Source organism: Macaca nemestrina, chromosome 7, assembly GCF_043159975.1.
Source record: "Macaca nemestrina isolate mMacNem1 chromosome 7, mMacNem.hap1, whole genome shotgun sequence".
Taxonomy (NCBI): Eukaryota; Metazoa; Chordata; class Mammalia; order Primates; family Cercopithecidae; genus Macaca; species Macaca nemestrina.
In genome coordinates, this window is record NC_092131.1 from 126,597,788 (window position 1) to 126,625,776 (window position 27,989).

A 27,989-nucleotide genomic window follows, 5' to 3' on the forward strand; every position below is an offset into this window, starting at 1 on the left:
CATGTGTGGTGTCTCCCACTGCCACAGCCCCATGTCCCAGTGGTGGTCTGCTGAACATTCCAGGGCTTCCTCGACTGAAGTGAGCCGCACATAAGAACTGCCTTTTCTTTATAGCACAGGAGCTGCCTGCTCCCGCCCAGGGTTCAGGAGGAGCTGTGGAGTTCTTCATCTCCTCATACCCTGGGGCGGCTCAACCTCTGGCAAAGTCAGCAAGGACCCCAGCCTGCCTGTGCCCTGAGCTGGGAATGCTGAGTGATGGGGAGATGTCCTGCTGCCTCCCTGGTCAGCTGGGGGTGGGGGTGTGGCAGAAAACGGTCTTCAGAACTGGTGTGGTTTCAGGGCCCAACCAGCGTGAGAGAGGGCCTCTCCACTCCACCTCCCCGCCCCCGCGATCCCTGAGTCATCTCCCCTGCCTGCCTCCACCCGCCTCCTCACTGGGCTTGAGGGAAGGGCCAGAGGGGCCGGGGTACCCAATCACTTGCTTGACTTTGGGGGTGATCTGTTTTCATTTCTTTGGTGCTACAACAACAATAAAAATTTTAAAATAAAAAAACAAAAGTCAGCAAAACACATATAAAAAAGATTTCAGAGATGCAAATACTTCCTGAAGACTCAAACATCAACAATTACAAATCTGAGGTATTTCAATGAACCTGACAGCGGCACATGTGGGGACGGTGAGGCCAAGATGGCCCCATAAGAAACAGAAGAGGGCTGGGGAAAGGATGAGTGGGCTGTTCTTGGGAGAGCAGGCCGATAAGGGCAAGTGGGGAGCATGAGGTTTGGGGGGTCAGAGAAGGGTCCGTGTGAAGCAGGTGCCAGGGCTGGGCAGCCCCAAGGTTCTGCCTTCTCATCAGCAGATGCCCTGTGGGCCCTGGCCCTCAACTGCCCTCACAGCCTCTTCCTTCAGATCATTAGAAGGGGGATCTGGGACCCTGAGGACTGATTCAAGACTTGCGTTTGAGGGACCCATACCCCAGGAACCTAACAGTAGGCAAGGTGGTCTGGAAGGGCCCCATCCCATGCTCAGCAGAGAAGCATGAAGGCATGCTCTTGGCTCCTAGCAGCCCCACATGGGACTTAAAAACAGGGGAAGAGACTAGTGGCCCTGGGGTCATGGCAGAAGGCAGGGGCAGGGAAATAAATTAAAGGGGAAGGGAAATGGAGGGCCTCCAGCCCTGTGTCGGCTGACAGATTGTCAATACACTGTGCCCCGAGCTGGGAGGTGGCTGGGGAACCCTGGAGGAAGCTGGACACCCACAGACCCCCACCCAGTTCTCCAGGACATTCCCTGATTGGACAACGCTGTCTGTCCTGCCCCTCTAGCCTCTCCCTGCCCCCAGAGTACAGCAGGACCTGAATGGAACCTGGACAGACGGGCACATCCAAACTCTCAATGTCTGGCCAAATGGTGCTCGTCGACGTGGGCTCCGTGAGATGAGGTAAATTCTGTGCATCAACTTCCTTCACTCTTGACAGGAGAGTGGCAAGTGGGAAGCTGGGTCCTGCCCATCAGAGGGACCAGCTGGTGGAGGGCTCTGCGCTGGGGGTGCCCCGGGATGAGGTAGGACTTGGTGAGCAGTGAGAGCTGCTGCTGCTGCTGGCGCTGCTGCCGAGGCTCTGGGGAGCAGACCCCGCGATGAGGTGGACCACAGGCTTCTGGGCAAACAGCACACCTTGGTGGGGGGAAGAGAAGCAAGTGTGGGCAGAGGAAGAGCGAAGGGGCGGGCCAGCTCCTTTCAGTAAGTATTCACTGCTGGCCTAGCCCTGTGCCTGACTCCGCTGTAGACACTGCATTAGGGGGTGATGGGAGAAGATTTACAAATGCTGTCCTGCCTTGAAGTGCTGATGGGCTGGGGAGGGGGACAGATAGGTTGTCAGAGTAATTTTGCTAAAATGTCATAAATGCTCTGAGACAGGTGTACCCAGGGTACACAAAGAGGAACAGCAAGTCCAGGTGCGGTGGCTCACAACTATAATCCCAGCACTTTGGAACGCTGAGGCGGGAGAATAGCTCAAGGCCAGGAGTTTGAGACCACACTGGGCAATACAGGAAGACCCTTGTCTCTACAGAAAAAAAAAAAATTTTTTTTTTTTTTTGAGATGGAGGTTCGCTCTGTCACCCAGGCCAGAGTGCAGTGGCGCGATCTCGGCTCACTGCAAGCTCCACCTCCGGGGTTCACGCCATTCTCCTGCCTCAGCCTCTGGAGTAGCTGGGACTACAGGCACCTGCCACCACACCCGGCTAATTATTTGTATTTTTAGTAGAGACGGGGTTTCACCGTGTTAGCCAGGATGGTCTCGATCTCCTGACCTCGTGATCCACCGGTCTCAGCCTCCCAAAGTGCTGGGATTACAGGCGTGGGCCACCACGCCCGTTTTTGTTTTTTTTTTTTTCTGAGATGGAGTCTCGCTCTGTCGCCCAGGCTGGAGTGTAGTCGTGTGTCTCGGCTCACTGCAACCTCCACCTCCCGGGTTCATGCCATTCTCCTGCCACAGGGTCCTGGGTAGCTGAGACTACAGGCGCCCGCCACCACGCCTGGCTAATTTTTTGTATTTTTAGTAGAGACGGGGTTTCACTGTGTGTTAGCCAGGATGGTCTCGATCTCCTGACTTCGTGATCCGCCCGCCTCGGCCTCCCAAAATGCTGGGATTACAGGTGTGAGACACCACGCCCGACAATGCTGTGCTTAACAAGTGTCAGGTGGGCTTGTTCCCAAGCTCATCCGTAAACCAATGAAATGGGAATGGGAAAGGGACTGCTGTTTTTATGAATACTAAGTTGTTTCTTTCTTTCTTTTTTTTTTTTATTATTATTATTATTATTTTTTTTGAGACGGAGTCTCGCGCTGTGTCACCCAGGCTGGAGTGCAGTGGCGCGATCTCGGCTCACTGCAAGCTCCGCCTCCCAGGTTCACGCCATTCTCCTGCCTCAGCCTCCGAGTAGCTGGGACTACAGGTGCCCGCCACCACGCCCGGCTAGTTTTTTGTATTTTTAGTAGAGACGGGGTTTCACCATGTTAGCCAGGATGGTCTCGATCTCCTGACCTCGTGATCCACCCGCCTCGGCCTCCCAAAGTGCTGGGATTACAGGCTTGAGCCACCGCGCCCGTCTTTTTTTTGAGACAAGGTCTTGCTTTGTCACTCAGGCTGGAATCATGGCTCAATCATTTGTCACTCAGGCTGGAATCATGGCTCACTGCAGCCTCGACCTCCTGGGCTCAAGTGATCCTCCTGCCTCAGCCTCCCAAGTAGCTGGGACCACAGATGTGCACCACTATGCCCGGCTAATTTTTTTTTGTATTTTGTAGATTTGGGATTTTGCTATGTTGCTCAGGTTGATCTTAAACTCCTAGGCTCAAGTGATCCTCTTGCCTTAGCCTCCCAAAGTGCAAAGATTACAGGCATGAGCCACCATGCCCAGTCATGAATACTAAGTTAAACCCTTGGAAAGACTCTGTAAAGGTGCGAAATCTACCAACCAACAAAACACTGTTGCCAAATTAGGTTTAGGAAGAGATAACTATAAAAGACTGGGGGGCGGGGACCTTAACAATGTAAGCTGATTCTGCTATACCGGGGTTCCTTTGCCTGTGTCTCAGTCTGCAAAAGGAAGAAAAGAGCTGAACCAGTCAGAGAAAGGCTGTGCATGAGAAGACCGGGGGATTGTGGGACACTGACTGACTGCTTCCATTAACGAGCCAACCACTGGTCTAAAAGGGTTAGGTGAAAGATTTCTGCCAAAGTGGGAGGGACCTACCATCCTGTTAACAATCCACAGTCTCTACGCGTCCAGGGGACCACCTAACCTTTGCAACTCTGATACCAGGAAAAAGGAAGCCATCGTGGGAGGTGTTCAGACAGAGGGCAAGAGGCAGGGTCAGCCACAGAGCTGCGCTGGGGCTGGCTGCAGCCACGTGGGCCTCCCCCAGAGCTCCAGGGCCTCACCTGCGTAGGTGGTACCATCGATGTCCACGGACATGTTAATGCTCCCAATGCTACTCGTGGTCAGGTTCAGTGCTGCAGCCGAGGCCTCTGCTCTGTCTTCTGCTGGGGACAGGGAGACAGTGGGCCTGGTCAAGCCTTCCACAGCACTCCAGCACTCCGGCTGTCCTCTCTGATGCTGCCTGGCCCCCCCTGGTCAAAGCCTCACGCTGTCAGAAGGCACCTATGTAACCTTCTCCTGAGTGTAGGGTATGGCAGGAGATCCCAGTCTCGCTAACCTCCTGTCGCTGGCTTTTTCCACTGACACAGTTCATCTCCCCAATTCCCTCTGCTCCCAGAGCAAAGGAATCACAGCAGGCAAGGAGGCTGACCCCAGCCCACCACTCTGCACTGGTACTTTCCACGTGATGGGCAAACCCCGAGCTACACTACACACCAGGCCCAGGAAATCAGAGATCAACGAGACCCAGCCCCAACTTTGAGGACCCACCTTGCCCCTTCTTTCCTTTGACTGAGTCCCTCAAAGAGATGAGTCTATGTCCTCAGCCCCTCCCTTCCATGACCACCTGGGCAGCTGGCGTTTGTAGAAGGCTGCAAGTGCTGGCACACACGGCCTCTGCCTGGCTCACCCCAGACTCAGAATTCTTCCCAGTGAGCTGTCTTTTCTAACAGCCCTTTGCTTTGTGTAGGAGCAGGGCACCTGGCCCTGGGTGAGCTGTTACCTCTCAGTTTCTTTCTGCTCCCCAGGGGCAATGGAGTAGGGAGGGGTGGCCTGGGAATATGTACAGCTCCCTTCACACCTGGCTCCTTCCCACACATCTCATTCATGTTTGCTTTGAGATAGCATCAGGACCAGAATGGGAAAGAATGTGTGTGAATGGGAAAGGGGGCTTGTGGCTTGGGGAAGAGAATGTGGGGCACTAGAACGATGTGAAGAGGAAGGGAAAGGATGTCAATTATGCTGCCAAACTTGTGTTTCCTCCTTCTCTTTATATTCCTGAGTCCCGCTGTCTAGCCCGGGGCAACCTGGCCCCTCGCTGAGCCTCAGGAACATGGGGTATCTTCCTCCCCGACCTGCAGAGGGTGCCCTGCTCTTGCCTACATCCAGTGAGGTGCTGGGGTAAAGGCTGGTGGGGAAACGCTGCAGCTCTCTGAAGGCCTTTGGCTCCTCCTCTGTGAATAACTGCTTTTCCCTCTTATTAGAGAACAGAGCACCGCCTGAGGCAACATGTGGTCCCCTCTACTAAACAACCTCAGCTTGGTGAACTGAGATCTCAGTGCCTCTCTTCTGGGGGCCTAGAAGGCAGAACCTGGAGGGGCCTCTTCCAGGTCAGGAGTATGTGCCTCACCACCCCTGCCCCCAGTCTCAGGAGGCGTGAATGGGCGTAGGGTTTCCCAGTAAGGGAAGGCTCTGCCCTGAGCCTGGCTCACCCCTGCCGTTGATCCTAATCTTCATGGGGAGCTGTCGTGCCATGGTGAAAAAGTTGCGCTGGAAGGCCTGCTGCACCAGGCGCTGCTCCTCCTCGGACAGCCTCGACGCCTTCTTCTCAGCAGGCTCCCCTGACTCCAGCCGCTCCCTCAGCTGCTCCAGCGCGGCGGTCCGAGTACCAGCCTGCTGGTTTGCCAAGGTCACAGGCACAGCCAGGCGATTTGGCACAGGCACTGTTGTCACTGGGGCTCCATCACCTGCGAAAGAACTGGAGCTGGACCAATCCACAATTGACCCTCTTGCCCAAAAACCCCAGTCTTGAACACAGGGAAACTGGCATCCCTTCCTCCCTTTCTTCCTTCTCCCCCAGAAGCCCTACTGACCTTTCCTGAGAGTGGTTGCTGGGGATATCCGAGGGCTACTGGTATTGCTGCCACTGCTGGAGCCAAGCCCAAGGATGGGAAAGCGGATCTTGGGTGGGGAGAGGAGGGCAGGGGCCCCGGCAGCAGCAGCAGCAGCAGTAGCCGCAGCAGGTGAGTAGCCAAAGAGGGAGGAGCTGTAGCTGGGCCGCCGGCCCTCCCTGCGGTTGCCATCAATGGCTGCCTGGAGCTCGGCTGGGGAACTCAAGGCTTTCTTCTCACACTCATAGGCATACAGATACTTCATGTACCTGGAGGAAAGGAAGCAAGCAGGAAGAATAATCCAAAACAGCACCAGAGATCACCCAGTTGAGGTTGGTGGGTCTCTGGAAGCAGTCTCTGCTAGCCAGGACTCTAGGGCAAAGGATCGCAACCTTGGTGTACTTGGCAGAAAAGTCTGGGACGGCTGGACACTCTGCCCCAGCCTCCTCTAACTGCCACTCAATCCTAAATAGGCTCTACTTTGAAGGACCATTCATTAGGGGAAATAAATAACATCTTAGTTGGTGTTTCACATTTGTTTTGGTGCTTTTTTAGTGCCCTGGGAAAAATTAGGCCCATGTTTTACAAGGGCTTTCTGGCTTCTTGATCTTATTCAGAGCTGGGCTAGTCAGATAGGAGCAATTCTTCCTATTGTGCATGGGACCTAGACACTGTCATTCTTTGTGTCTTAGGTCCCAAGAAGCAGTTCTCTACCCAGGAACCTCGCCATTCTGGTTGTAGCTACACCATGCTACCTAACTGATGTCAGCTGTACATTGCATACTCTTCACAGAACAACTTCCAGAGTGTTCCAGAAGAACAGACTCCTCTCTGGCCCTCATTCTTCAGTGCTACTATTGGTTTCACCGCTTCCATCACCCATGTAATTAACTCAAATGCTGACAAAACCAGATCACCAATCCAAGGGGGCCTTCCTGCCTGCCTTTCTCTGGGTCCTCTGCCACTGGGTAAGCTGAATGTCAGGTAAGAGGAGCCACTGGGGTGGAGATGCTGTTTGGAAGACAATGTCCTGGAAGGGGCACAGGTCTTAGAGACAGAAGCTCAGGTCTGAATCTCAGCTCTACCACTTACTGGCTGGTATGGCCTTAGCCAAATTATTTAACCCTGGAGACTTCATTTTTGTAATGTGGAAAATGGGGGCATACCTACTTTACAGGGTTGACTGTGAGGTTTAAATGAAATAGTAAAGTACCAGCACAGAGTAGACACTTGGTAAATGGCGGTTCTCATCACTACTTGGTTTAGTGAGGGATTAATCTCAGAAAGCTTCCCACTGTTTCGGGAATCCACTCATCTTGCTAACTATACAAAGGAATTTCCTTCCTTCCTCTCCTCTAGGTTACAACATCCCCTTTCTTTAGCCTCAGCTTCCTTCCCCCAGGCCCTGGCCACTCACTGGGTCCTGAGGGTGAAGGCGGCGCTGGTGATGGATGTGGGCAGGTTCAGGCCTTTGGTGATCTCCCTCCAGATCTTCTTGTTGATGATCTCCACCAGGCCCCCCTTCTCGGTCACCAGCTTATACAGCATGTATAGGTCCAGGATCTGCTTGGCCATGATGGGGATTCGGTTGATGGGGGTCCCTGTGGTTGTCCGAGAGAAAGAGACAGCGGGATCATCATCAGGCTGAGAAGGATTCCGCGTATGCCCACTTTAACTGAGCTGGAAACAATGCTCATGAATCTGTTTGGAAGTGTAGTTTAACTCAAACTCCCCAAGCCTGAAGACTCAGACTAGCTGTCAGGACAGGTCCAATGCACAGGCTATGTGGGCCTTTGGCAAAGCACTTAGACTCTCTGGTTCTGTTTTGCCGTCTGTAAATAAGAGGGCCAGACTAGATGATTTCAAAGGTGCTTGTTTTTTAGTTTGTGTGTGTGTGTGTTTTTGTTTTGTTAGCAGTATGATTCCAGACTATTCCTAGTGATCTGGCAACTTATCTCTGCAGCTTTCAGACTCCATTCAGTGGCAGCTTCCTCCAGGAAACCTTTCTCTGACTTCCTAGAAGGGGAGCCCTGCCTAGTTACCCTCCTGGCAGCGCTCAGTGCTGCTTGTAAGAGTGTGCTCCTTGGCTGGGCGCCGTGGCTCACGCCTGTAATCCCAGCACTTTGGGAGGCCGAGGCGAACAGATCACGAGGTCAGGAGATTGAGACCATCCTGGCTAAGATGGTGAAACCCCATCTCTACTAAAAATACAAAAAAAAATTAGCCTGGCTTGGTGGCAGGCGCCTGTAGTCCCAGCTACTCAGGAGGCTGAGACAAGAGAATGGCGTGAACCAGGGAGGCGGAGCTTGCAGTGAGCTGAGATCGTGCCACTGCACTCCAGCCTGGGCGACAGAGCAAGACTCCATCTTGAAAAAAAAAAAAAAAGAGTGTGCTTGTTTGCACATGCCTGCTTTCTCCTCTCCTGCTTGATGGAGAAATGGTTTCTTTCTCTCTCGTGTACCCCGCTATGTCAAAGGAGCTGCTGGACACACCAGTCTCCAGGGGAATGAAAAGCCACTCAATTCTCTCCCCACACCAATCATTCTCCCACTCCCTGGCCTCTGAAAGGGGGAGGGTCAGAGCAGCTTCCGCTCAACGGCCCCGAGGGGAAGTGAGAGGAGCCAGGGACTTGATTAGGAAACCTGGCACCGAGCAGGAAGGGCTACTAATGAGCACCAGGGGACGTGGTAAGGGCGGGGCCAGTTCTTTCACAGCCAGCTGGGATGCTCGTCAGGAGGCGTGATGGATGACTGTCATTTGGCAGCCTCAGGATTAATGATCTGGAGGTCAGAGGGGAGAATTCCACAGGGAAGGGTCACCGTCCGGGGCAGGGTATGAGACTTGTTGCCTTTTGATGGCAAACTCCTTTTACTGTACACAGACTGCTGCTCCTCTGCCTTGCCCCCTCCCATTGCCCCGGTCTTGCTGAGGTCTCACTGGGCTGCCTGGTGGACCCTAAGCCAACCTGAGCAGGGAAGAGCTGTTTGTTTCTGCTCCATGAGCCTCTTTCCCTAAAGGCACAGCAGTTTTCTCAGCTCTGAATGGCAGCCTCAGCAACTCTTTTACATGATGGTTCAAGCCAGAGAATGAAAAGGAAGCAATGTGGGCATGGATATGCGGGGCTGCTGCGGCAGGACCAGGCCTCTTCTTTTTTTTTTTTTTTCAAAAATAGGGTCTCACTCTGTTGCCCAGACTGGAGTGCAGTGGTGCAATCATGACTTATTGCAGCCTTAAGCTCCAGCCATCCTCCCACTCAGCCTCCTGAGTAGCTGGGAATACAGGCGCACACTACCACACTCAGGGAATTTAAAAACATTTTCTGTAGAGACAGGATCTTCCTATGTTGCCCAGGCTGGTCTCAAACTCCTAAGCTCAAGCAGTCCTCCTGCCTCAGTCTCCCAAAGCACAAGGACTACAGCGTGACCCACAGCACCTGGGTTAGGCCTCTTTCCTAAGTGTGGGGAGGGAGTTAGTGACCTTAAAGACCTTTACCTTGACCTGCTGGTCCTTGGAGGGTCAAGGACAAAGGCGTCATGGAATTAGACCCACAGATTCACAGGTAAAATAATAGAGGATTACCGGCATACTCGTAAGACACATAGCTCATGTGCTGGTTGACTTCTCCCAGTGCTGTTCTGGACAGTAAACCTTCCCCCTACCAGAAAGACAAAAGCCTGATGTGGGCCCCCAGCAGGACAGAGCTAACGTCGACCTCCTTTCAGAGGCCTGTCTGCCCAAACACACCCATGGCCTTGAGTCCACACCTTCCAAGGCATTACCTGGAGTGTCTGAGAGGACCACTCCCAAGGTCCCCTCACACAGGGCTCCTAAGCTCATATTTCCAGAAGCTCCTAGGGCATCTTCACACATGTGACCCGTTTACTTCCTAGTCAGAATGTCTGTACTGGGCTCATCTTCATTCCCCTAAACTAGCTCCCTTTCCCCACACCTCATTTCTTCCCAGCAACACTACCACCCTTGGAAGTTAGGCAGGAAGGCAGGAACCTCGTGTCAGCACTGGCTCCTCTCCTCTCCCTATCACCCACTTTCAGGGTGCTAGAAGGCTTCATGATTCGTCCTTGGAGGTACCTCTCAAAGGCATCTTCCTTTTTGGCCCGCAGCCACCATCCTGGTCCAGGCCCTCTCTGGCCCACAATTAGATGCCTGCAGTAGCCTCTTATCCATACGATCAACTTGCACACTGCAGCCAATCTTATTAAAATACTACTTTTACCATATTACTTACTTCCTTGTTTAAAAACCTATGAAAACTCTTATTGCTTACCTAGCCCATCTCACATGTCCAATCGCATGACCCACGTTCCTCAACGCTCCCTTAAAAGATCACATATGAAGTATTCCTGGCATATCTGAGCAACTCACTTGCACTCCAACTCGCTAGGCCTTCTCCCTATTGCCCCCAAGACACGCTCTTTTCTGCCTCCAGTCAAATCCTCTACAGTGTCCTTCCACATCCACTCCTTCCAGGAAGCATGTTCTCACTACCCCAGTTCATGTGGGTTTCTTCCCTCTCAGAATTTCTATCATGCCCCTGTAAGTTCAGCAAATTGTCCTTCTCTAATTGTTTCACGTCTGTTCATCCGACATCCCTGGAGGACTGTCAACTCTATGAAGGCAGGGGTTGTCTTTCCTTTACCATGCCTACCATGCCTTACAGCGTTTAATAAATTAACCTACCCAGACATGTTTCTCGGAGTCGAAGCAACCAGCCCCATGGTAATTCAATTGAGAATCTTTTTCTAAAGTTTCTTTTTAGAGACAGGGTGTCACTCTGTTATCGAGGCTGGGGTGCAGTCGTGTGATCATAGCTCACTGTGGCTTGAACTCCCGGGCTCAAGCGATCCTCCCATCTCAACCTCCTGAGGAACTGGGACTACAGGGGCACACCACTATGCCTGGCTAATCTTTAAATTTTTTTGTAGAGACAGGGTCTCACTATGTTGCCCAGGCTAGTCTCGAACATCTGGTCTCAAGGAATCCTCCCACCATGCCTCCTGAGTAGCTGGGATTTACAAGCTCCACCCACTGCACCCAGCTCTCAACTGGGAATCTTTTTTTTTTTTTGAGTCGGAGTCTCACTCTGTTGCCCAGGCTAGAGTGCGGTGGCACAATCTTGTCCCACTGCAACCTCCGCCTCCCAGGTTCAAGTGATTTTCGGCTAATTTTTGTATTTTTAGTAGAGACGGGGTTTCACCACGTTGGCCAGGCTGGTCTCGAACTCCTGACCTTGGGTGATCCACCCGCCTCGGCCTCCCAAAGTGCTGGGATTATAGGCGTGAGCCACCGTGCCCAGCCTCAACTAGGAATCTTAAACACACTTCCCACACGCCTGTGACGTGCCTGCTGGGACCCTCACAATTGAGGCCAAAGGGGAAAACAGGTGTCAAAGAGCAGGCAGTGGCCAGGTGTGTGACAAGCATAAGACAGATGTGGCGAGTGTTGAACCAGCATGGCAGGGCTTGCCCAGCTGAGGAAGTGCTGTCCTACAGGTCACCTTGGACAGCTAGCTTTGAAACTCCATCTGCAAACAGCTTTCAGAGTTTGCACTATTTTCTTTTGAATCTTTTTTTTTTTTTTTTGAGATGGAGTCTCACTCTGTTGCCCAGGCTTGAGTGTAGTGGTGTGATCACAGCTCAGTGTAGCCTCAAAATCCCGGGCTCAGGTGATCCTCCCACCTCAGCCTCCTAAGTAGCTAGGACCATAGGTGCACACCACCTAGCTCAGCCCAGTTAATTTATTTTGTTTTTTATTTGTTTTTATCTTTTGAGACTGAGTCTTGCTCTTTTCCCCAGGCTGGTGTGCAGTGGGATGATCCCAGCTCACTGCAACCTCCGCCTCCTGGGTTCAAGTGATTCTCCTGTCTCAGCCTCCCGAGTAGCTGGGATTACAGGTGAGTGCCACCACACCTGGCTATTTTTAATAATTTTAGTAGAGATGGGGTTTCACCATGTTGGCCAGGCTGGTCTCGAACTCCTGACCTCAAGTCATCCGCCAGCCTCAGCCTCCCAAAGTGCTGGGATTACAGGCGTATTTTTATTTTTTGTAGAGGTGGGGTCTCACTATGTTGCCCAGGCTGGTCTCAAACTCCTGGACTCAAGCAATCCTCCCACTTCAGCCTCCCAAAGTGTTGGGATGACAGGCGTAAGCCACTGCACCCAGCTGAGATTTTCTAGTGTGGTTCGAACCGCCTCTGAAGGCAACTCCCCAGAGAGGAATTACAAATTCATTTTGAGTAGTCAATGGATTAACTGCCTGGCTATTTGAGATGGCATCTTTGAAGGACAACATTGTTATAGATGTAGAAATTTCATTAAAAATTAGCCTCTTTATAGTCACACACAAAGTGACTGTATTATATTAGACTGAGAGCTGCTTAGGGCAAGGGGGACACTGGCAGATACAGAACCTGAGGAGACAAGGAAGGGTCACAGTGGTGTCTGAAGTCAAGGTTGTAACCTAACTAATCAGTGACCTCTTCCCAGAGGGGAAAATGGACTCTTGTGGGAACTGTCATCACACCACAGAGAAACCGCAGGTAAGAGGCGCACTGGAAGCCGTGGTGGTGGCCCCGGCACCCTACCGTGTGGCCCAGCCCCACCCGCGGCATACTTCGGAAGCTGCTGTTTTCCTCACTCCACAGTGGACTCTCCTCACACAAGCCCCCATGCCCTGCTCAGGCACCCTGGTTCTGGAGATCAAGCTGATAAGGAGATTGGGAACATTCTTCCCTGTGGTTGGCCCTCTGTTAAACTGTTAAAGTGGCTCCCAGTGCAGGCTGGCCACTTGGTGCCATCAGAAACAAAGCGGAGGCTATGCCGAGGGCTCTCTCTAGATGACGGTGGGGCTTTCTCCCATCGGATAATCCAGACACAAAAGCCTGCTGTGTCTTTGATTCCTCTAACAACTGAGAGAGGCAGAATCTGCAGGGTGGTCTCAGCAGTTTGCTTTGTGCTTAATGGACCTGGTAGCCATTTCTCTTGTCCAAAGTAAATTCTACTATGAAGAAAGAAGGCCTTTAAGCTAAGTTTACCTGCTGAACAAGAACCAATAGGCAATTGACAGACTCAGGCCTCAGTTTCTGCAAATGTGAAGCGAGGAATTTGGACTAGATGATTTTCAGTTCTAAAGTCTATGAATAAAAAATTAAAACAAAATTCTGCTGATGTACCTTCAAGCCAGCAACATACAAATTGATAAACAAACAAAAATTGGCAGTTGTGATTATTACCAAAGGGAGAATGACTTGGTTTTAGGAACCTGCCTGAATGACAGAGTAATGTTGTCAAATGGCCTTGATACAGACGGTTTGAGATTTTCTCTGTGAAGGGCCCCTGGCTTAAGACCAGATTTGTGAAGTTCACATCCACAAGCAATGGCTCCTTTCCCAGCCTTTGTGGGAGGGAGCAAGGGGCTCTGGCCTGCTCTCTGGATGGTTTTCTATCTTCCTCTAAGGAAGCTCTTCGCCTGAGAGAGACAGGCCTCTGTCCACGATAAATGCAAAAGCAACCCGCAGAGCACTGGGAAGGAGGCAAACACCCATTGAAGAGAGTTCTTTGTGGGTCACTGGTGTTGGCCCTACAGGAGACCAAATCTCCACCCCCATCATGCCTCCCAGAAGAGGGTAAGCACCTGATGGGGAAGCCTGTGGACTGTCAGTCACTGCTATCAAAGCAGGAGCTAGGATTGAGGGTAATTAATCATGCTCTCTCTGACAGGAATCCAGGGCCTTATCTGCACCCCAAGAAGTGCCGCTGGTCTCCAGTTCCCTCCTCAATAAAGGAGACTGACAGTTGCAACAAAGAGGCCCCTTATCAGATTTCAGCCAGGGAGCCTGCAGCCCGAGGGAGGGACGGATGTAAAAGGCTTTTATGAGGGCCATGGACCCAGTGAAGCTGGCGGGACTCCTGGGGCTTTAACCCTTGTTGGTGGGAATGCCGCTGGGCGCTGGCACTAGCAGACCACAGCTGTGATCAGCAGCTTCCAGTGCAGATGTGGCCAAACAAAAGCTGCTCCCTGGTACTTTGTTTTCCTTCCTGCCGCTCAGACAACCAAGACAACCTGAGCTGGGGATAGGGGTGAGGGCAGAAGAAAAGATGGTCTCTTCTTGCTTTGGAGACAAAGATGAGAGATGGTAAGAGTGTTGAAGGGAAAGTCACTTCCTCCCCATTGCAGAGAATGGGCCGGTTCCAGGGAAGTCCAGAAGCAAACAGGGGCAGGGACCCCAGACAGACTCATATGGCTGCCTTCCTGCCCACTGTGCGGGGTGAGGGCCCAGGACCCAGGGTATGGCCCTGCCAGGGACCCTCACTGCTTTTTCCTGGCTTTGAGAAAAATCATTAATCATTTCCATAGCCTGACTGTCAAAGAGAGCTGACCAGAGAGCCTGGAGAAGTTAAAATCTGTGTTAAGCAGGAAATGTGTGCAGGCTTCCTGAACATTCCTCTGCATCTTCATTCTTGCCCTGCTCCAGGCCTGCTCCAGGCCTGCTCCCCAGAAGCCAGTAGAGAAATGACTGCTGATTTTCCCCCATCACTTGTTCATATAGAGAATATCACAGTAGATACTGGCAACTACTAGAGGGGACAAGGGCTGAAAAACTACCTATTGGGTACTATGCACACTACCTGGGTGACGGGATCAATCGTACCCCAAACCCCGGTGCCATGCAATATATCCATGTAACAAACCTGCACATGTACCCCTTGAACCTCTAACAAAAGTTGTAATAGGAAAGGAAAAGGGAAAGGGAAAGGAAAAGGAAAGGTCTCCCGCTGGGAAACCAGGCAGCAGTGTCTGGCAGTCGGCCATGCAGCTTGTAGTTGCCCTGTTCCACAAGACAGGGCAGAGGCAAGGATGTGCCAATATGCTAGTATGGACTGATAAGAATCCTTAAGCCTTCCACCTCCAATTGCCCACTGAGTGGGTCTAACTTACATACAGTATAGTGCATTAACCTTAAACATACAGCTCGCTAGATGTGTACTTCCAAATACACCTCTGCAACCATCCCTCACATCAAAACATAGAACTTTTTTTTTTTTTGAGACAGAGTCTCAACTCTGTTGCCCAGGTTGGAGTACAGTGGTGTGATCTGGGCTCACTGCAACCTCCATCTCCTGGGTTCAAGTGATTCTCCTGCTTCAGCCTCCCAAGTGGCTGGGATTACAGGTGCTTGCCACCATGCCTGGCTAATTTTTGCATTTTTAGTAGAGACGGGATTTCACCATCTTGGCCAGGCTGGTCTCGAACTCCTCACCACAGGTGATCCGCCTGCCTCAGCCTCCCAAAGTGGTGGGATTACAGACGTGAGCTACCACGCCCGGCCAAAATACAGAACATGTCCAGCACCCCTAGAAAACTCTCTCATGACTCTTTCCAATTAATATCCATCCCTCCACCCTACCCACTCTGGAAATAAACTGCTATTCTGACATACATTTTTTTGAACTTTATATAAATGGACTCATATAGTATATATTCTGTGTCTGGCTTCTTTTGTTCCATATCAGGTCTGAGAGTCATCCTAGTGGTGTATAGCAGTAGTTCATAACTTCTTTTTTTTTTTTTGAGACGGAGTCTCACTCTGTAGCCCAGACTAGAGTGCAGTGACACGATCTCGCCTCACTGCAGCCTCTGCCTCCCAGGCTCAAGCAATCCTCTTACCTCAGCCTCCCAAGTAGCTGGGACTACAGCAGGTGCCACCACATCTGGCTTTTTTTTTTTTTTGGTAGAGATGGGGTTTCACCATGTTGCCTAGGCTGCTCTTGAACTTCTGAGCTGAAGTGATCCGCCTGCCTCACCTTCCCAAAGTGCTGTGATTACAGGTGTGAGCCACTGCACCCAGCTAGTTCACAACTTTCTACTGCTGTGTAGTGTTCTAGTATATGACTATGCTACATTTATTTATCCATTCTACTACTGATGGACATTGGAATTCTTTCCAGTTTTTGGCTATAATGAATGGAGCTGCTATGAATATGCTTGCCTGTATCTTTCAGTGAACACAAGCACTCATTTCTGTTGGGAATATACCCAGGAGTGCAACTGCTGGGTAACAAGGTCCAGGTATGTTTAGTTTTAGCAAACACTACCAAACAGACTTCCAAAGTAGATGTATCCCTTTACACTCCCAGCTGTAACGCATGGGAGAGCTGGTGGTTTTACAACCTTGGAGGCTAATTTTAAACTCATTACCTTTTTTGCTACTCCAGCTTCGACTAATCTCTTTAGGTGAAGTTCAACAGTAAATGTAATATTGTATTCTGCTATGCCTAATAATAAGATTATGGTGGCTGGGCGCAGTGGCTCACGCCTATAATCACAGCACTTTGGGAGGCCGAGGTGGGCAGATCACCTGAGGTCAGGAGTTTGAGACCAGCCTGGCCAGCATGGTGAAACCCCATCTCTACTAAAAATACAAAAATTAGCTGGGTGTGGTGGCAGGCATCTGTAATCCCAGCTACTCGGGAGGCTGAGGCAGGAGAATCGCTTGAACCCAGGAGGAGGAGGTTACAGTGAGCCGAGATCGCATCATTGCGTTCCAGCCTGGGCAACAGAGCGAGACTCTGTCTCAAAACAAACAAAGAAACAAAAAAAAGATTATGGCTATGACAACTGCATTCAGAGAAACTGGCCAATGAGTCAGAAGGAGGTGGACTGCGGGGTCTTCCCTGCTTTGCCTGCCACTGGGCAGATCTGGCTGGCATCTCCAGGAGGGGAGTGGAAGGCTGGCTGGGCTGGGGCACACCTCATGGGCCTTCTGGCCTGAGCAGTGCATGGCTGTCTGAGTTTCCAGTGCTGTCCGTGCCACTAGTCTCTCAAGACCCAGCAGAACTTCCCCATGGTGTAAGTAGGCCAAACACTCACTGTAATCTTTCCCTGTACCAACTCTTAGATGATTTACTGAATACAGGCTCACTTTGGGACAAAAGAGGCAAAACTATCAAATAACTCAATTTTCCCGTGTGTTAGAAATACCAATAAAAGATTTTGAAGGGGAAGAGGCTGAATTTAATGACAAAAGCAGGCTATTCAAATTAATTGTGACTTTCAAAAACCAGATTCCCTTTCTATGATCGTGGATAATGGGTTATTTATAGAGTATTATAAGGACTATTAAAAATGGAAAAAAACTATATATTTTTAACAGCAGCTGGGTCACTTAGAGAAAAAGATCTGGCCTCAGACAAAGGGCTAATCCAGACACTTAAAGATTTGCATTTTAGACTTTCATTTGGGGATAAAGTTAGAAAATGAAGCCCCAAAGCCTATTTTATCTGAAAAAGACAACATATTTTCATCTACCAGGAAGGTTGTCTAGGACACAGACCATTTACGGCAAGATACAAAGAATATACAAGAAATTGCCGCCACCAAAAGGCAAAGCAATATATGTCATGAACATTTCCTTGCCTGAGATGGATAGATAAGCACACAACAGAAGGAAAAACACTCAAGTTGCACTTTGAAGCATACTAAGCCCTTTTCCCACGGTAAATTCTTTGTATATTCTGAAGATCCAACAATCCATTTGGGAAAACCAAGGTCAGTTTGCAGCCTTGAACAGAACTGATGGGGGCAGGAGGGCAGGTCTACAAGTGAGAGCTTGACAAAACTTGTCTTCCATGTAGCCAGGCAGTTCCTTAGCCTGATGTGCCCAGATGGGGCAAGGGCAGGAAAAGAGAGCCTTGCTGGAGGGCATTCTGGGCACCTCCTGTGTCCCCCAACCCCTATCCCATCCTGCCTTGACAGATGGCAGCCTCTGTGCCACTCCGAGTTGTCACATCTGCCCTTCCCTATTTCTCTGAGAAACAGCCCTGATCCTGAGATGAAGACCCATCTTGCACATCAGGTTCTTCCCTGTGTTCATCGGCTAGATGCTCAAAAGCACTACTGGATGGTGGCCTGTGGAGGCAGGCCAGCACCCTCTTGGGGGCAGTGAATGCTGCAGAAGACACAACCCTTGCCTGCTGCCCCAAAGGGGAGTGATGGGGTTGCTGGCTCTAGGGAACAAGTTTCTCAAAGATAAGGCAGGAGAAGCAAAGCACACTGGCTTTGGAGTTAGGAGACTGCATGCTAAGTCTGCTCTGTGGCCTTAGGTGAGTCACTTAACCTTGGTCTGCTTCTTCAGGGTTACAGGTGATAACCTTTGCTCTCTCTACTCCACAGAGCTGGAGCTGAGGGGAGCAGGAGATCAGATAATGGGTTGAAAGGGTTCTGTAATGTGTACGGTATAATAAAAATGCAAGTAACAGTAAAATCACCATTATCGTCATCATCATCCTGACTCTTTAATGAAACCACACTTTTGTTTCACTTCCTAGGGAATAAGAGAACAAGCTTTTCTTCCTCACTGATGAAGGAAAAATGAAATTGTTTATAATAGCCTTTGCTTACTAGACTTAGAAATTAGTCCCTCCCCTTCGGCACTGAAAGACTAAATGGAAAATCTGTGAGGGAATGGTATTTCAGAAACTACCCACAGGGAGTTAAATTAGCCAGACAATTTTATTTAGAACTGTTTTGGCTTTACGTTTGACAAAGAAACACGTTTTTTGTTTGTTTTTTTTGACAGTCTCATTCTGTTGCCCAGGCTGTGGTGCAATCTTGGCTCACTGCAACCTCTGCCCCCCAGGTTCAAGCGATTCTCCTGCCTCAGCCTCCCGAGTAGCTGGAATTGCAGGCATGTGCCACCATGCCAGGCTAATTTTTGTATTTTTAGTAGAGATGGTGTTTCACCATGGTGGCCAAGCTAGTCTCAAACCCCTGGCCTCAAGTGATCCACCTGCCTTGGCCTCCCAAAGTGCTGGGATTACAGGCGTGAGCCAATGCGTCCAGCCGAAACGTATGTATCTTTTGCACACACAAGGCAAAAGATGAGCCAAAAGGGGCATCACAGTTCTAAAACCTAACTAATCTTTTCTAGAGAAATACTCTGGTGGGAGTAGGGTGGTAGGGGACAATCAAGGGCAAGGTGCTTAACTGAATTTGGCTTCAGTCAGCAAAAGAGGAAATACATTACACAGCAAGGACAGGAGAGAAGCATTTGGTCTCGGAGATTCCTGGTGTCGTTTCACATAATTACTTTGATAGAAAACTGCTAAAGGGGCTTTTCTTCTTTTGATTTTTGTTCATCAAGGGTAGCTCAATAGACACAATCATGGACACACAATACAGACAATAGAAACTTCCAAGACAACTTTAATTGAACCCTCTCATTCTATAGATAAGGAAACTGTGGCCGCCAGAGTGGGGAGGATGTGCTCAAGATCAGGAGAACGAAGGGATGTTAGCCCTGGCTTTGCACTATCAGTCCAGAGCTCTTTCCACCTCCACAGGGCACTGCCTCATGCGACTCCATTCTTCTCAGGCTCCTTTATGGGCAGGCTGCTCTGCTGTTCAGGGAGGGGAGGGGGTCGCCAGGGTGTAAGTCACCCTGGTCTTGCCTAGAAACCAAGGTGCTGAGGGCTGAAAGGCCCATCTGTTGCAGTCAATTCGCCCAAACATGTTAACAAGCGAGAGACACAGCACAAACCAGCAGTTATGGCCTGTCCCTGTCTCCCACTGGACAGCCGTTTTATCACCTGCAGCTGCGGTCATTTGGGGCGGCCTGCTGTGTGCTGCCTCCCTCAGAGCCGTCTGCTTCCTCTGTGGGCACAGCCTGCTGTGTCAAAGCTGCCGGTCCCTCTCACAGCCCAGTTGGGTGTCTCCAGGCCTTTGAAACTCAGGCTATTTTCTTTCTTTTCTTTCTTCCTTCCATTTCCCTTTCCCTCTTTTTTTTTTTTTTTTTTTGAGACAAGGTCTCACTCTGTTGCCCAGGCTGGAGTGCAATGGTATGAGCTCAGCTCACTGTAGCTTGACCTTCCAAGCTCAAGTGATCCTCCCACCTCAGCCTCCAAAGTAGCTGAGATTACAGGCACGTGCCACCACACTCAGCTAATTAAAAAAAAAAGTTTTTGTGTAGAGACAGGGTCTCACTATGCTGTCCAGGCTAACTCAGGCTATTTCCAATGACTCCTGTGATATCTATTGCTTATCTTTCATATTAGCTATGGAGGCCAAGTCCCTGAACTGCTGCCGAGGTCTATGAGGCTTTTCCTTGGTCCCAGCTAACAAGATCTGCCTCCTGTGTCCCCCAGACACTCCACAAGTGACAAGTCACAAATGTCTAAGGGCCCTTGGTCTCACCATTCTGTTAAGAACAAAGACAGCCGGGCTCGGTGGCTCACGCCTGTAATCCTAACACTTTGAGAGGCTGAGGCGGGTGGATTACCTGAGGTCAGGAGCTCAAGACCAGCCTGGTCAACATGGTGAAATCCTGTCTCTACTAAAAATACAAAAAAATTAGCCAGGTGCAATGGTGTGCACCTGTAATCCCAGCAACTTGGGAGGCTGAGGCAGGAGAATCACTTGAACCTGGGAGGCAGAGGTTGCAGTGAGCTGAGATGGTGCCACTGCACTCCAATCTGGGCTGCAGAGGAAGACTTCGTTAAAAAAAGAAAAAAAAAAAAAAAAAAAAAAAAAAGACAGGCCAGGTGTGGTGGCTCATGTCTGTAATTCCAGCACTTGGGAGGCTGAGGCACGAGAATCACTTGAACCCGGGATGGGGAGGTTGTGGTAAGCCAAGATTGACCACTGAACTCCAGACTGGGACTCTGTCTCAAAAAAAGGAACAAAGACAGCAAGCTTCACATGATTAAAAGTGTAATCTGAAGCCCAGAACGGTGTGGTGGTTCATGCTTGTAATCCCAGCACTTTGGGAGGCCAAGGCAGTTGCATCACTTGAGCCCAGGAGTTCGATACCAGCCTGGGCAACACAAGGGCCTCGTCTCCACATTAAAAAAAAAACAAAAAAACACAGAAAAATTAGCTGAATGTGGTGGCGCACACCTCTCAGCCCAGATTCTCAGGAGGCTGAGGTGGGAGGATCACCTGAGCCTGGGGAGGTCAAGGGTGCGGTGAGCCATGATTGTGCCACTATACTCCAGCTTGGGCAACAGAGTGAGACTCTATCTCAAAAATAAATAAGATAATTAATTTTTTTTTTTTTTTTTTTTGAGACGGAGTCTTGCTCTGTGCCCCAGGCTGGAGTGCAGTGGCGCGATCTCGGCTCACTGCAAGCTCCGCCTCCCGGGTTCACGCCATTCTCCTGCCTCAGCCTCCCGAGTAGCTGGGACTACAGGCGCCCGCCACCTCGCCCGGCTAATTTTCTTGTATTTTTAGTAGAGATGGGGTTTCACCGTGTTAGCCAGGATGGTCTCGATCTCCTGACCTCGTGATCCGCCCATCTCGGCCTCCCAAAGTGCTGGGATTACAGGCTTGAGCCACCGCGCCCGGCCAATAAGATAATTAATTAAAATAAAGGTGCAATCTGTTCCCACCCCTCTTTTAAAATTTTCTTTTTTTTTTTTTTCTGAGATGGAGTTTTGCTCTTGTTGCCCAGGCTGGAGTACAGTGGTGCGATCTCGGTTCACTGCAACCTCTGCTTCCCGGATTCAAGTGATTCTCCTGACTCAGCCTCCCAAGTAGCTGGAATTACATCTTCTTCTTTTTTCTTTTTCTTTTTAATTATAGGTATGGGGTCAGACTTGGCGCGGTGGCTCACGCCTGTAATCCCACCAGCACTTTGGGAGGCCAAGGCAGGCGGATCACGAGGTCAGGAGTTTGAGACCAGCCTGACCATCATGGTGTGACCCTGTTTCTACTAAAAAAAATACCGAAATTAGCCAGGCATGGTGGTGCATGCCTGTAATCTCAGCTACTGAAGAGGCTGAGGCAGGAGAATTGCTTGAACCTGGGAGGTGGAGGTTGTAGTGAGCCGAGATTGTACCATTGCACTCCAGCCTGGGCGACAGAGCAAGACTCCATCTCAAAAAAAAAAAAAAAAAAATTATAGGAATGGGGTCTTGCTATGTTGCCCAGGCTGATCTCAAACTCCTGGTCTCAAGTGATCCTCCCACCTAGGCCTCCCCAAGTACTGGAATTATAGGTGTGAGCCCCCATGCCCCACTCCCAATCCTCTTGAATCACTCACTCTAGTTCAGACTACCAGATAAGAGTTTTCTAGGAAGGAGATCGCTGGGAAATAACAACCTCTACACTATCTTCCTGCCTCAGTCTCTCCTTTCTAGCCCAACTACACACTGCCACAACAAGTTTCCTGAAAGCCTACGTTTTGCCTTCAATAACTTAGCTGTATCTATAGACTGAAGTACTAACTTTTTGGGCAAACATAGCCCTTCAGAGTCTGGTGCCAGCTGACCCATCCAGGATGGCCCCTGGCTGTGGGCCACCAACAAGGGTTCTTCCAGCTACACCAGGACCACATGTGTCACAGCATTTTTTCCTCCACCTACATGGTTGGGTCTGATACACTAGAGCCACAGCTCGTCTCAGAGGCTTTCTGTGTACTCCAGCCCAGGGTGAGGTCCCAGCATTCACTCCTGTAGCACTTAGTCACAGGAAACAGCGCTACCTGATATGGCTTGCTCTCATGTACCTGACTGAAGGTAAGATGATTTTCACAAAAAGATTTTTTTTCCTTTTTTGATTTTTTTTTTGAGACAAGGTCTCACTTTGTTGTCCAGGCTGGAGGGCAGTGGTGTAATGTTGGCTCATGGTGGCCTCCAACTCCCCGGCTTGAGCAATTCGCCCACCTCAGCCTCCCAAGTAGCTTGGGACTACAGGCATGTATCACTTCGCCTGGCTAATTTTGTTTTATTTTTTGTAGGGACAAGGTTTCACTATGTTGCCCAGGCTGCTCTTGAACTCCTGGACTCACCTGATCCTCCCGCCTCAGCCTCTCACAGTGGTGGGATTACAGACGTGAGCCACCACACTCAGCTAAGAGTTTTTCTTGCAGAGAAAATTTTACATCTTTATTCTCTTTCCCATCTTTCCATGCCAGAGAGTCTCAACAGGGGACAATTTTGCCCTCCAGGAGACATTTATGACATCTAGAGACATTTTTGGTTGTTGTGACTGAGGGACTGCTATTGGTATCTAGTGGATAGAGACCATGGATACTGCTAAACATTCTGTAGTAACCAGGTGCGGTGGCTCACACCTGTAATCCCAGCACTCTGAAAAGCCAAGGTGGGAGGATCACTTGAGGTCAGGAGTTCAATACCAGCCTGGGCAACATAGTGAGACCCCATTTCTACAAAACAAAGAAGTTAGCCAGGCATGATGGTGCCTACCTATAGTCCCAGCTACTCAGAAGGCTGAAGCAGGAGAAAGGCTTCAGCTCAGCACTTTGAGGCTGCAGTGAGCTATGATCGCACCACTGCATGCCAGCTGAAGCAACAGAGTGAGACTCTGTCTCAAAACTAAAAACAAAATCCTACAGTGCACAGGACAGTCTCCACAACAAAGGGCTATCCATCCCAAAGTCAACAGTGCTGAGGCTGAGAAACCTTTTATTAAAGTAACAAGTAGCAGACAGAACCGTTTCCCTTCTGTTGGTAATGCCAGCAAATAGTGAAATACCTGACATAAGTGCTGAAGACAGGACAAAGATTTACTCAGGACCTGAAGAACCATAAACTGACATTATCAAAGGAAGTCACTCGCTCCTGCTTTGGGTTCACTCAGAAATATACTAGATGGAAATCTGGCAGTCCCAGTTGCCGCAGAACAGCAGGATATGCAGCAAAGACTGCTCTCTACTGCTGACTCTCAATTATGGGGCAGCTGGCTGAAGGACACAGATGCACCCAAACCTCAAGCAGCTTGAATACCCTGCATGTGGCAAGCTGAGCCGGGAAAACCAACAAGACTGCTCGCACAGCAAACATGTCCTGAGCACCTTCCTGCCTGGCCCTGTGCTAGCACTGGGGACGTGAAAGAATGACAAAGTGGTCCTCCTTGAGGAGCTCCTAGTCTAGTGGGGACATATAGTAGTAAACAGTTACTGATCTTCACAATTGGCTTGGCTGATCTCACTTCCATTTTCCTTTAAAAATCCTTCAGGGAAGGGAGAAAAACAATGAAGTGGAAAATAAAGCAGTGGAGCTCCACTGCTGATTAAAATCTATATTGCTATGGCAGCCCCTTTGAGACAGGATCAGCTCCTGGGTTTGCACCAGCTGGGCTTGTGGAGCTTGTAAATAATTAAAAGGTAATTGGAAGGGGAGACCAAAGTATTAAGTGGATTTCTCTCTCTCAGGGCAAACGGGGAGGTTCATTGCTGCCAGTCACATTATCTTTCAGGATTTCATATATATATATATATATATATATATATTTTTTTTTTTTTTTCTTCTTTATTTTTGAATGGAGTCTCACTCTGTTGCCAGGATAGAGTGCAGTGGCAGAATCCTGGCTCACTGCAACCTCCATCTCCCGAGTTCAAGCAATTCTTCTGCCTCAGCCTCCCAAGTAGCTGGAACTACAGGCAGGCGACACCACACCCAGCTAATTTTTGTATTTTTAGTAGAGACGGAGTTTCACCATGTTGGCCACGATGGTCTTGATCTCTTGACCTCCTGATCCACCCATCTTGGCCTCCCAAAGTGTTGGGATTACAGGCAGGAGCCACTGCGCCCAGCCTCAGGATTATATTCTTGTTTTTTACTGACACATGTAGTTCCAGGTAACAGCTGGAGGAGCAAACTAATGAGGGCTGCTCAGATTGCTTTGATGGGCTTAGAGATTGGGGAAAACCAAGATTCAAAACTTTCGATTGCCTTTTTAAGCAAACCAGCAGTAACAAACATGCTACCAAGAAGGCACTAAGGCTGCCAAAGGTAAAGGAGTGGGAGGAAGGAGGGAAAGAGACAGAAATGAGCTTAGAATATTTAGCTGCTGGGGGCTGCCATTACAGCTTGGCCCAGGATAAAGAGGAAGATTTCATTCTTAAGTCTCAATAAAGTTGTTGACACAGGCACCAAGGGATGCATGATCAGCTGTAACAGGATGCTGGGAACAGGCTACTGGGAGTAGTTCTCTCCTATGGTTTTGTCCTGAGGGTGATTAAGGTGGAGCCACACAGGTTGCTGAAGGCCTTCTCCTAGAGAGGCTGGGGTGCTGGCCATGCATTCTGAGGGCGGACTTGGCTGGTGAACCCATTGCTATGACTGAATACAAAGCCAGGAAGTTGAGTCACTCAGCTCTAAACTCAGTCACACCATAGTCTATAGTGGAGATGGCTCTTGGGTATGTGCAGGGAGTGAGGAGAGAAGGAAAGAGAATTGGGAGGGTGCGTTATAAAGCAGATGGCGGCTGGGCGCAGTGGCTCATGCCTATAATCCCAGTACTTTGGGAGGCCAAGACAGGTGGATCACTTAAGGTCAGGATTTTGAGACCAGCCTGGCCAACATGGTGAAACCCCATCTCTAGTGAAAAAAAAAATACAAAAATTAGCCAGGCATGGTGGTGGGCACCTGTAGTCCCAGCCACTTGTGAGGCTGAGGCATGAGAATTGCCTGAACATGGGAGGCAGAGGTTGTAGTGAGTTGAGATCATGCCACGGCACTCCAGCCTGGGCAACAGAGTGAGACTCTATCTCAAAAAAAAAAAAAAAAAAAAAAAAAAGCAGACGCCTATGTACCTGACCGTTAAACTGCAGGAATGTTCTAACCAAGCCAGCAAATACAAACATCAAAAGTCAATGGGTAAGAAGAAAGTGTTGGCCTTTCCTTTCCAAGGATCATTTCAGACCTTTCCAAAATATCCTGAGGGGCCTCTATTCTTTCACTTACCTTTCTCAGTCTCCATGAGACTAGATACGCCAACAAGAAGCCTTACATGCTAGATTAAGTGAAGTCCAGGGTAGCTTTAAGGCTTAAAAAAGGCATATTTGAAGTTGAAGTGATTCCAGAGACCAGTTAATTGGAAGAAGAGACACAAAATCAGGCAGGGCCAAATGTGGACGATCATTCCATCTACTTTGCGCCAACGCCTTCTCTGTCCTCTTCAATCTGGCTATCAGTTATTTGGCTAAATCCAGAACCAACTGGCAGTAAATGCCCCTTGTCCTCCTGGATGAGGATTAGTGGTCCAGGATGTTTAACAGTGATTAGCACACAGTAGGCACTCTATCAGTATTCCCTGAATTGGAACGATGAGTAGATGCACACTCACCCCTCTTCTGCATAAAGACGAAGAGGTCATCCAGGAACTCTTTCCTTTCAGGATCACCGTCCAGTTCATACAGCTGCAATCCCAATCCCCCAAGAAAAACACACAATGAAAAATTCCATCTTGCTGAAGTCTTATACCAGTTACACTATGGCCATCTGAATCACTACAAATGCAACTCACTGGCTACTTTGGTCCTTATTTCTTGGGAAGCAGCTATAACAAGCCACTGCAGAACTGCCCCTGTCTATATCACAAAGGAAATATTACAGACCTTGGCAAAATCTCGAGAGATCTCTCTTCCCCGGCCTCCATCTGCATCATCACTCCAGGCCAAACCACCATTCTAAAAGGGAACAAAACACAAAGTTGAGAGGGGCAAAGGAAGAGAAAGAGTTAGGACGGAGGGCAAGGCAATCATTTAGGGCAAAGATGAAGACGCTTAGCGATTGTGCTATCCTCACTCATACTATAAAAGACACCTCAGAAGACTAAATCTGCCACCCTTACAGGGACATCTTTTTTTTTTTTTGCTTTCGATTTGGTTCCAAAATAAAGAGGGAATCGGGTGGAAGAATCTTCTTCATTTGTTGGAGAAGGGTGGGTGTCATTTATACTTGATAATCCTGGAAGAGGAAGACACAAAGGCCCACGTTGCTTAGAAGGGGCTCATTCCTAGCTGATCCTCAGAAGCCATCACTCTGAGATGCACCACTTTCCCGCAGACTGGGAAGATACCTCACCTGGTTTCCTACACAACACTCTAAGTGATAAGGGTCAAAGCAAGCAGCACATACATCCTGAAGTTGGTCTCTTAGCCAAGCCTCACCATTCAAAACCCTAAGCCGCATGGCAAGAATTCATGGTGATACGAGGGCCACCATGGCCTGAGATTGTTCCCAAGGTACAGACTCTGTGCCACTAGGGTGAGAGTTCATTTTTATTAGAGAAACAATGAAAATCTAAGCCCATCTTGAGTGAATGGGTTGAAGCAACACCATTCAACTAAATAGGAAGGAATGGCAAATATTCTTTAACCTTGCTTCCCATCTTTATTCAGTCCAGTAACTCTTTTTTTTTTTTTTTTTCTAAGATGGAGTTTCGCTCTTGTTGCCCAACTGGAATGCAATGGTGCGATCTCAGTTCACTGCAACCTCCACTTCGCAGGTTCAAGCGATTCTCCTGCCTCAACCTCCTGGGTAGCTGGGATTACAGGTGCATGCCACCACGCCCGGCTCACTTTTTTTTTTTTTTTTTTTTGTATTTTTAGTAGAGATGGGGTTTCACCATGCTGGCCAGGCTGATCTCCAACTCCTGACCTCAGGTGATCTGCCCACCTCGGCCTCCCAAAGTGCTGGGAATACAGGCATGAGCTACTGTGCCCAGCCAAGTCCAGTAACTCTTATTCCTCCAATCAGGTATCTCTTCAGCGGAAAGCCTTTCCTTCAACCATGGCTATACTAAGTACTCTAGAAGCAATCTCTGTTCACTTCTAGCTTAGATTTTTAACATATTACTTGGAAAGTATCTGTCATCCCCACCATATGGTAATCTCCTTGAGAGCAAAGGTGTCTTATTTATCTTTGTCCTCAGGCACATAGCACATTGCCTGGTACACCAATTAAGCACCTCTTCAAAAAATATACAGATACCTTACAGGGGGTTCAAAAACTCTTTGTGCTAGTGAGGGTATGAACTCTCACAGGAGAACTCTGTTGTTCACCCCGACCCACCGGTCAGTGGAGGTCCCACACCATATCTGTCATACTCATTTCTCCCATAGGACCACAGGTGCATGCGCACCATGCCACCCAGCTGCCCGGGGTATGTATGTGGTGAGGAAAGGACATGTGGAGCTGGGGAGCAGTGGTTTCTTGGGAGAACATTCTTTGGACTACTCAGGAATCTTCTTCTAAAACCATGTCAATGAAATAAAAGCTTGGTTGAATTCCATTCTCTTCCACCTTCCCCTTTAATAAAGCTTGTCTGAAAGGAGAAGGCATTATGCAGTTATATTTTGGGGCCATACTTTGCTTCACCTATTCAAAGTGGGCTCTGAGATGCAGACCCACTTTCTGATAGCAGCAGTCTGGCACACAGTGATGTAAGTATAA

General features: G+C 49.4%; 1 protein-coding gene across 2 annotated transcripts in view; it reads right to left on the reverse strand.

Annotated features, from left to right (window-relative positions):
• Positions 1–851: 851 nt before the first annotated feature.
• LOC105490954 (AT-rich interaction domain 3B) overlaps positions 852–27,989 on the reverse strand; it is a 61,731-nt gene continuing 34,593 nt past the window's right edge. The window contains exons 3-9 of one of the 2 annotated variants that reach the window (XM_071101004.1): positions 26,150–26,221; positions 25,879–25,951; positions 7,193–7,376; positions 5,758–6,044; positions 5,377–5,631; positions 3,949–4,050; positions 852–1,676 (exon numbers count right to left, since the gene is read on the reverse strand). In XM_071101004.1, the coding sequence (XP_070957105.1) occupies positions 1,513–1,676; positions 3,949–4,050; positions 5,377–5,631; positions 5,758–6,044; positions 7,193–7,376; positions 25,879–25,951; positions 26,150–26,221 (1,137 nt within the window). In that variant the 3' untranslated portion in view covers positions 852–1,512. The remainder of the gene's footprint in view (positions 1,677–3,948; positions 4,051–5,376; positions 5,632–5,757; positions 6,045–7,192; positions 7,377–25,878; positions 25,952–26,149; positions 26,222–27,989) is intronic. The other variant, XM_071101005.1, reaches the window with a different exon arrangement.